Consider the following 9,662-nt stretch of genomic DNA (forward strand, 5'->3'; position numbering starts at 1 on the left):
GTCTGCTCTCACTGTAAAGACTGGAGAAGAAGTTTCTGCTCTCACTGTAAAGACTGGAGAATAGGTTTCTGCTCTCACTGTAAAGACTGGAGAAGAGGTGCCTGCTCTCACTGTAAAGACTGGAGAAGAAGTGTCTGCTCTCACTGTAAAGACTGGAGAAGAGGTGTCTGCTCTCACTGTAAAGACTGGAGAAGAAGTGTCTGCTCTCACTGTAAAGACTGGAGAAGAGGTGTCTGCTCTCACTGTAAAGACTGGAGAAGAGGGTGCTGCTCTCACTGTAAAGACTGGAGAAGAGGTGCCTGCTCTCACTGTAAAGACTGGAGAAGAGGTGTCTGCTCTCACTCTAAAGACTGGAGAAGTGGTTTCTGCTCTCACTGTAAAGACTGGAGAAGAGGTTTCTGCTCTCACTGTAAAGACTGGAGAAGAGGTTTCTGCTCTCACTGTAAAGACTGGAGAAGAGGTGTCTGGTCTCACTGTAAAGACTGGAGAAGAGGTGTCTGCTCTCACTGTAAAGACTGGAGAAGAAGAGGTTTCTGCTCTCACTGTAAAGACTGGAGAAGAGGTGTCTGCTCTCACTGTAAAGACTGGAGAAGAGGGTTCTGCTCTCACTGTAAAGACTGGAGAAGAGGGTTCTGCTCTCACTGTAAAGACTGGAGAAGAGGTGTCTGCTCTCACTGTAAAGACTGGAGAAGAGGTGCTATGATTAAAGACCAGCCATCTTGTAATCTCAGGCTGTTTAGGTAAAATCACTGCAGTCCTCTTCAGTGGTGGAAAAAGTACAAAATTGTCATACTCGAGGAAAAGTAAAGATACCTTAATAGCCAGGGGCCCACTCCGACACTCAGACATCATTACAGATAGCCAGGGGCCCACTCCGACACTCAGACATCATTACAGATAGCCAGGGGCCCACTCCGACACTCAGACATCATTTACAGATAGCCAGGGGCCCAATCCGACACTCAGACATCATTTACAGATAGCCAGGGGCCCACTCCGACATAATTTACAGATAGCCAGGGGCCCACTCCGACACTCAGACATCATTTACAGATAGCCAGGGGCCCACTCCGACACTCAGACATCATTTACAGATAGCCAGGGGCCCACTCCGACACTCAGACATCATTACAGATAGCCAGGGGCCCACTCCGACACTCAGACATCATTACAGATAGCCAAGGGCCCACTCCGACACTCAGATATCATTACAGATAGCCAGGGGCCCACTCCGACACTCAGACATCATTTACAGATAGCCAGGGGCCCACTCCGACACTCAGACATCATTACAGATAGCCAGGGGCCCACTCCAACGCTCAGACATCATTACAGATAGCCAGGGGCCCACTCCGACACTATTACAGATAATCAGGGGCCCACTCCGACACTCAGACATCATTACAGATAGCCAGGGGCCCACTCTGACACTCAGACATCATTACAGATAGCCAGGGGCCCACTCCGACACTCAGACATCATTTACAAATGAAGCATTTGTGTTTAGTGAGTCCGCCAGATCAGAGGCAGTAAAGATGACCAGGGATGTTCTCTTGATAAGTGTGAATTGGACCATTTTCCTGTCCTGCTAGTACTTTTGAGTGTCAGGGGAAAGTTTACATTATTGCCTCCCGGGTGGCGCAGTGGTTAAGGGCGCTGTACTGCAGCGCCCAGGCTCTGTTGTAACCGGCCGTGACCGGGAGGTCCGTGGGGCGACGCACAATTGGCCTAGCGTCGTCCGGGTTAGGTAGGGATCTCCTTGTCTCATCGTGCACCAGTGGTGGGCCGGGCGCAGTGCGCTAGCCAAGGTTGCCAGGTGCACGGTGTAGCCTCCGACACATTGGTGCGGCTGGCTTCCGGGTTGGATGCACGCTGTGTTAAGAAGCAGAGGTTGTGTATCGGAGGATGCATGACATTCAACCTTCGTCTCTCCCGAGCCCGTACGGGAGTTGTAGCGATGAGACAAGATAGTAGCTACTACAACAATTGGATACCACGAAATTGGGGAGAAAAAGGGGTAAAAAAAAAAAAAAAAAGAAAGTTTACATTATTTTCATAAGCAATGTAGTGAAGTAAAAATCGCCAGAAATATAAATAGTAAAGTAAAAAATACAGATACTACCAAAAAAACGACTTAAGTAGTACTTTAAAGTATTTTTCCACCACTGTTCCTCTTGCACAGACAGAAACAGACGGCTGTTGTAACGGAGACAAGAACGAAGCTCACTCCACAGCTAGCTTAAAAACGTCACCAACGCTGCTATCGAATCGGATCCTTGGCTATAGGACTACCGGTTGGTACGTACCTCTGGTCCGAGAAAAGAGACGGTGGACAGTGGAAGAAGCGAAGCTGGTAGTGACCCACTGGTGTCAGTTTCACTGTGGAACAATAAACACTTCTACGTACTGTATGTTTACTCTGTTGTAGCGCAGAAATGTTAATGAATTGAATCTATTGTTAATGACATTGCACTCGTGTAGTGTACATTTTATGTATAATTCTGCTCCATCACTATGAATGATTATCACTGTGGCTAGGCAATCATTGATTTCTGATCGTCTAATCAATTTCAATTTAAAATAAAATAAAAACATGTTTATTTTAAACTCTCCAGGTATTACTTTTTTGTGCATATTTTTTCTTACACTTTAAGTTGCTCTCAATGGTCATTCACCAAGTACGACCATATTTAACTTATTTGACTAGATTTGTGCCTAATCTTGACAACACAGAACCCAGCAAATATCCAGCAAACTACATAATCTATATATATATATATATATATATATATGTATGTATGAATAATCTATATCGACAAGAGATTAGTACAAAACCAGGTCTGAAATGCACCAGAAACAACAGCATTGTGACGAAACAAGGCATGTGACAAGTCCTACACCAGGACAGGTGGTTTCACCACAGGACCACTGACGCCAGGCCCAGGTCCTACTCTGCTCTTCTAGCTATCCAACAGACCCTTTTCTGAGGTGTCATCATACCCAACCTGTGCCACTGCATCACAACTAACGCTGAAACGTTCCAGTAACTCCCCCCTCCCCCCAAAAATGTTCAGGTTTCCCAGAAATCTTAGTTTGGAAGATTTTGGAATCCTAATCTGAAGTAAAACAACATTGGATATACAGTTTATGAGTTGTAGTATTCTGTCTGGTATGTTATGTGCTTTAAACGGTACGAAGAGATTAAATAGAGCTTTTTCTGAACTCGTAATGTAAAGGAAATGTTACGTCTTGTGTACTAGTTACAGTACATGGATACAATCAGAAGTACAGTACATGGGTACAATCAGAGTTCCAGTACATGGGTACAATCAGAGTTCCAGTACATGGGTACAATCAGAGTTCCAGTACATGGATACAATCAGAGTTCCAGTACATGGGTACAATCAGAGGTACAGTACATGGGTACAATCAGAGGTACAGTACATGGGTACAATCAGAGGTACAGTACATGGGTACAATCAGAGTTCCAGTACATGGGTACAATCAGAAGTACAGTACATGGGTACAATCAGAAGTACAGTACATGGGTACAATCAGAGTTCCAGTACATGGGTACAATCAGAGTTCCAGTACATGGGTACAATCAGAGTTCCAGTACATGGGTACAATCAGAGTTCCATTACATGGGTACAATCAGAGGTACAGTACATGGGTACAATCAGAGTTCCAGTACATGGGTACAATCAGAAGTACAGTACATGGATGCAATCAGAGTTCCAGTACATGGGTACAATCAGAGTTCCAGTACATGGGTACAATCAGAGTTCCAGTACATGGGTACAATCAGAGTTCCAGTACATGGGTACAATCAGAGTTCCAGTACATGGGTACAATCAGAGTTCCAGTACATGGGTACAATCAGAGTTCCAGTACATGGATACAATCAGAAGTACAGTACATGGGTACAATCAGAGGTACAGTACATGGGTACAATCAGAGTTCCAGTACATGGGTACAATCAGAGTTCCAGTACATGGGTACAATCAGAGTTCCAGTACATGGGTACAATCAGAGTTCCAGTACATGGGTACAATCAGAGTTCCAGTACATGGGTACAATCAGAGTTCCAGTACATGGGTACAATCAGAGTTCCAGTACATGGGTACAATCAGAGGTACAGTACATGGGTACAATCAGAGTTCCAGTACATGGGTACAATCCGAGTTCCAGTACATGGGTACAATCAGAGGTACAGTACATGGGTACAATCAGAGGTACAGTACATGGGTACAATCAGAGGTACAGTACATGGGTACAATCAGAAGTACAGTACATGGGTACAATCAGAGGTACAGTACATGGGTACAATCAGAGTTCCAGTACATGGGTACAATCAGAGTTCCAGTACATGGGTACAATCAGAGTTCCAGTACATGGGTACAATCAGAGTTACAGTACATGGGTACAATCAGAGTTCCAGTACATGGGTACAATCAGAAGTACAGTACATGGGTACAATCAGAGTTCCAGTACATGGGTACAATCAGAGTTCCAGTACATGGGTACAATCAGAGTTCCAGTACATGGGTACAATCAGAGTTCCAGTACATGGGTACAATCAGAGTTCCAGTACATGGGTACAATCAGAGTTCCAGTACATGGGTACAATCAGAGTTCCAGTACATGGGTACAATCAGAAGTACAGTACATGGGTACAATCAGAGGTACAGTACATGGGTACAATCAGAGTTCCAGTACATGGGTACAATCAGAGTTCCAGTACATGGGTACAATCAGAGTTCCAGTACATGGGTACAATCAGAGTTACAGTACATGGGTACAATCAGAGTTCCAGTACATGGGTACAATCAGAAGTACAGTACATGGGTACAATCAGAGTTCCAGTACATGGGTACAATCAGAGTTCCAGTACATGGGTACAATCAGAGTTCCAGTACATGGGTACAATCAGAGTTCCAGTACATGGGTACAATCAGAGTTCCAGTACATGGGTACAATCAGAGTTACAGTACATGGGTACAATCAGAGTTCCAGTACATGGATACAATCAGAGGTAGCCAACAAATGCTTTTTTGCCTTGATCACATTATTCCACCCATTCACTTTTCATTTTCCTTGTCGCTTTTAATCTTACCTGGTACCCAGGCTATTGTGGGCAGAGGTGGCTGTGAACCAGATTACCATAGCAGGCATATACAGTACAGTAGTGACCAGTTTAGGCTTCCATAGGGCTCTGGTCAAAAGTAGTGCACTATATAGGGCATAGGGTGCCATTTTGGAAGCACCCTTGACCAAAACAGCATCAGAAGGATGACCCATTCAACAAATCCCTGTTTTGCCTCCCTATGAAGAGAGCATCTGCTGTTTTCTGCTGACAGAAATAGTTTCGCTGGGAAGGTCAGAGATGATATTACATCATCATAGGAAGTCTTCTACTCATCACTGCCTTGACCATATTAGGACAGTCTTTTTTTTGCTGATTGTAAGAGTAGATAGAGCATTCGGAAAGTATTCTGACCCCTTGACTATTTCCACATTTTGTTACGTTACAGCCACATTCTAAAATGGATTAAATTGTTTTTTCCCCCTCGTCAATCTACACACAATACCCCATAATGACATCACAATACCCCATAATGACATCACAATACCCCATAATAACATCACAATACCCCATAATGACATCACAATACCCCATAATGACATCACAATACCCCATAATAACATCACAATACCCCATAATGACATCACAATACCCCATAATGACAAAGAAAAAAAGTTTTTGGGACTTTTTAGCAAATTTATATTTAAAAAACCCCCCTGGAAATATCACATTTACATAAGTATTCAGACCCTTTACTCAGTACTTTGTTGAAGCACCTTTGGCAGCGATTACAGCCTCAAGTCTTCTTGGGTATGACGCTACAAGCTTGGCACACCTGTATTTGGGGAGTTTCTCCCATTCTTCTCTGCAGATCCTCTCAAGCTCTATCAGGTTGGATGGGGAGCGTTGCTGCACAGCTATTTTCAGGTCTCTCCAGAGATGTTAGATCGGGTTCAAGTCCACGCTCTGGTTGGTCCACTCAAGGACATTCAGAGACTTGTCACGAAGCCACTCCTGCGTTGTCTTGGCTGTGTGCTTAGAGTCGTTGTCTTGTTTGAAGGTGAACCTCTGCCCCAGTCTAAGGTCCTGAGTGCTCTGGAGCAAGTTTCCATCAAGGATCTCTCTGTACTTTGCTCCGTTCATCTTTCGCTTGATCCTGACTAGTCTCCCAGAAACTGCCGCTGAAAAACATCCCCACAGCATTATGTTGCCACCACCATGCTTCACCGTAGGGATTGTGCCAGGTTTCCTCCAGACTTTGCATTCAGGCCAAAAAGTAAAATCTTGGTTTCATCAGACCAGAGAATCTTGTTTCTGATGATCTGAGAGTCCTTTGGGTGCCTTTTTGGCAAACTCCAAGTGTGCTGTCATGTGCCTTTTACTGAGAAGTGGCTTCCGTCTGGCCACTGGACCCATGATATCGGCATCGGTATGCATGGCGACGTCAAAGTGTGTTTCAAAAATCGTCAGAGTAATGATTTAGTTTATAGTACAATATTATGGGGAAGGGGAATGAGAGGGCTACTTACACAGCGTTGGGAAGAGATCACAGCAGTGACTGAATGAGGGTATGAGGCATGAGTTGAGGTGTTCAGAGCCTTGACTTCAGTGCAGGACAGGATTTGGAAGATAAAAAAAACAATAACACAACGCACTACACAGTTAGACAACAGAGCTAAGAATGAGTTAGTCCAACCAAGGAGTAAAATCACTGATGTGTAATAACGTGATTGTGTTTGAGTATGTGATTGACTCTACATACAGTAAATGGATAGGTGTACTCACAGTGCTTGGAGAGACAACGTGTTTCTCCATCATGTCAAACACAGACTGCGTATCACGCCCACTTGACAGATCAAAGTAGCCCAAGAAACGTTCCTGAATAAAGCCCGATCATCCACATAACTGATGATAACTGACAACTGCAAGCAGACTGGTGGCACCATAGGTCCCAGAGGGGTCAGACTGGTGGCACCATAGGTCCCAGAGTGGTCAGACCGGTGGCACCACATGTCTCAGAGTGGTCAGACTGGTGGCAAGTCCCAGCGTGGTCAGAGTGGTGGCACCATAGGTCCCAGAGTGGTCAGACTGGTGGCAGGTCCCAGAGTGGTCAGACTGGTGGCACTATACGTCCCAGAGTGGTCAGACTGGTGGCACTATAGGTCCCAGAGTGGTCAAAATGGTGGCACCATAGGTCCCAGAGCAGTCAGACTGGTGGCACTATAGGTACCAGACTGGTCAGACTGGTGGCACTATAGGTCCCAGAGTGATCAGACTGGTGGCAGGTCCAAGAGTGGTCAGACTGGTGGCAGGTCCCAGAGTGGTCAGACTGGTGGCACTATAGGTCCCAGAGTGGTCAGACTGGTGGCACTATGGGTCCCAGAGTGGTCAGACTGGTGGCAGGTCACAGAGTGGTCAGACTGGTGGCACTATGGGTCCCAGAGTGGTCAGACTGGTGGCACCATAGGTCCCAGAGTGGTCAGACAGGTTGCACCTTAGGTCCCAGAGTTGTCAGACTGGTGGCACTATAGGTCCCAGAGTGGTCAGACTGGTGTCAGGTCCCAGAGCGGTCAGACTGGTGGCAACATAGGTCCCAGAGTGGTCAGACTGGTGGCAGGTCCCAGCGTGGTCAGACTGGTGGCACCATAGGTCCCAGAGTGGTCAGACTGGTGGCAGGTCCCAGAGTGGTCAGACTGGTCACACCATAGGACCCAGAGTGGTCAGACTGGAGGCACCATAGGTCCCAGAGTGGTCAGACTGGTGGCAGGTCCCAGAGTGGTCAGACTGGTGGCACTATAGGTCCCAGAGTGGTCAGACTGGTGGCACTATAGGTCCCAGAGTGGTCAGACTGGTGGCAGGTCCCAGAGTGGTCAGACTGGTGGAACTATAAGTCCCAGAGTGGTCAGACTGGTGGCACTATAGGTCTCAGAGTGGTCAGACTGGTGGCACTATAGGTCCCAGAGTGGTCAGACTGGTGGCAGGTCCCAGAGTGGTCAGACTGGTGGCAGGTCCCATCGTGGTCAGACTGGTGGCACCATAGGTCCCAGAGTGGTCAGACTGGTGGCACCATAGGTCCCAGAGGGGTCAGACTGGTGGCAGGTCCCAGAGTGGTCAGACTGGTGGCACTATAGGTCCCAGAGTGGTCAGACTGGTGGCAGGTCCCAGAGTGGTCAGACTGGTGGCAGGTCCCAGAGTGGTCAGACTGGTGGCACCATAGGTCCCAGAGGGGTCAGACTGGTGGCAGGTCCCAGAGTGGTCAGACTGGTGGCACTATAGGTCCCAGAGTGGTCAGACTGGTGGCAGGTCCCAGAGTGGTCAGACTGGTGGCACTATAGGTCCCAGAGTGGTCAGACTGGTGGCAGGTCCCAGAGTGGTCAGACTGGTGGCACTATAGGCCCCAGAGTGGTCAGACTGGTGGCACCTTAGGTCCCAGAGTGGTCAGACTGGTGGCACCATAGGTCCCAGAGATGTCAGACAGATGGCACCTTAGGTCCCAGAGTGGTCAGACTGGTGGCACCACAGGTCCCAGAGTGGTCAGACTGGTGGCAGGTCCCAGCGTGGTCAGACTGGTGGCACCATAGGTCCCAGAGTGGTCAGACTGGTGGCAGGTCCCAGAGTGGTCAGACTGGTGGCACAATAGGTCCCAGAGGGGTCAGACTGGTGGCAGGTCCCAGAGTGGCCAGACTGGTGGCACTATAGGTCCCAGAGTGGTCAGACTGGTGGCAGGTCCCAGAGTGGTCAGACTGGTGGCACCATAGGTCCCAGAGTGGTCAGACTGGTGGCAGGTCCCAGAGTGGTCAGACTGGTGGCACTATAGGTCCCAGAATGGTCAGACTGGTGGCAGGTCCCAGAGTGGTCAGACTGGTGGCAGGTCCCAGAGTGGTCAGACTGGTGGCACCACAGGTCCCAGAGTGGTCAGACTGGTGGCAGATCCCAGCGTGGTCAGACTGGTGGCACCATAGGTCCCAGAGTGGTCAGACTGGTGGCAGGTCCCAGAGTGGTCAGACTGGTGGCACCATATGTCCCAGAGGGGTCTGACTGGTGGCAGGTCCCAGAGTGGTCAGACTGGTGGCATTATAGGTCCCAGAGTGGTCAGACTGGTGGCAGGTCGCAGAGTGGTCAGACTGGTGGCACCATAGGTCCCAGAGTGGTCAGACTGGTGACACTATAGGTCCCAGAGCGGTCAGACTGGTGGCACTATAGGTCCCAGAGTGGTCAGACTGGTGGCACTATGGGTCGCAGAGTGGTCAGACTGGTGGCACCATAGGTCCCAGAGATGTCAGACAGATGGCACCTTAGGTCCCAGAGTGGTCAGACTGGTGGCACTATAGGTCCCAGAGTGGTCAGACTGGTGGCATCTTAAGTCCCAGAGTGGTCAGACTGGTGGCAGGTCCTAGAGTGGTCAGACTGGTGGCACCGTAGGTCCCAGAGTGGTCAGACTGGTGGCAGGTCTCAGCGTGGTCAGTCTGGTGGCACCATATGTCCCAGAGTGGTCAGACGGGTGGCAGGTCCAAGCGTGGTCAGACTGGTGGCACCATAGGTCCCAGAGTGGTCAGACTGGAGGCACCATAGGTCC

The 9,662-nt window shown here is 48.4% G+C and overlaps 1 protein-coding gene across 1 annotated transcript in view; it reads left to right on the forward strand.

Annotated features, from left to right (window-relative positions):
* The window catches only part of LOC139383658 (mucin-22-like), a 1,557-nt gene extending 854 nt beyond the window's left edge, over positions 1-703 (forward strand). Inside the window, exon 2 of the mRNA XM_071128194.1 lies at positions 86-703. Coding sequence (XP_070984295.1) covers positions 86-703 — 618 coding nt within the window. The remainder of the gene's footprint in view (positions 1-85) is intronic.
* Positions 704-9,662: the final 8,959 nt, after the last annotated feature.

This window comes from Oncorhynchus clarkii, chromosome 25 (genome assembly GCF_045791955.1).
Source record: "Oncorhynchus clarkii lewisi isolate Uvic-CL-2024 chromosome 25, UVic_Ocla_1.0, whole genome shotgun sequence".
Classification (NCBI taxonomy): Eukaryota; Metazoa; Chordata; class Actinopteri; order Salmoniformes; family Salmonidae; genus Oncorhynchus; species Oncorhynchus clarkii.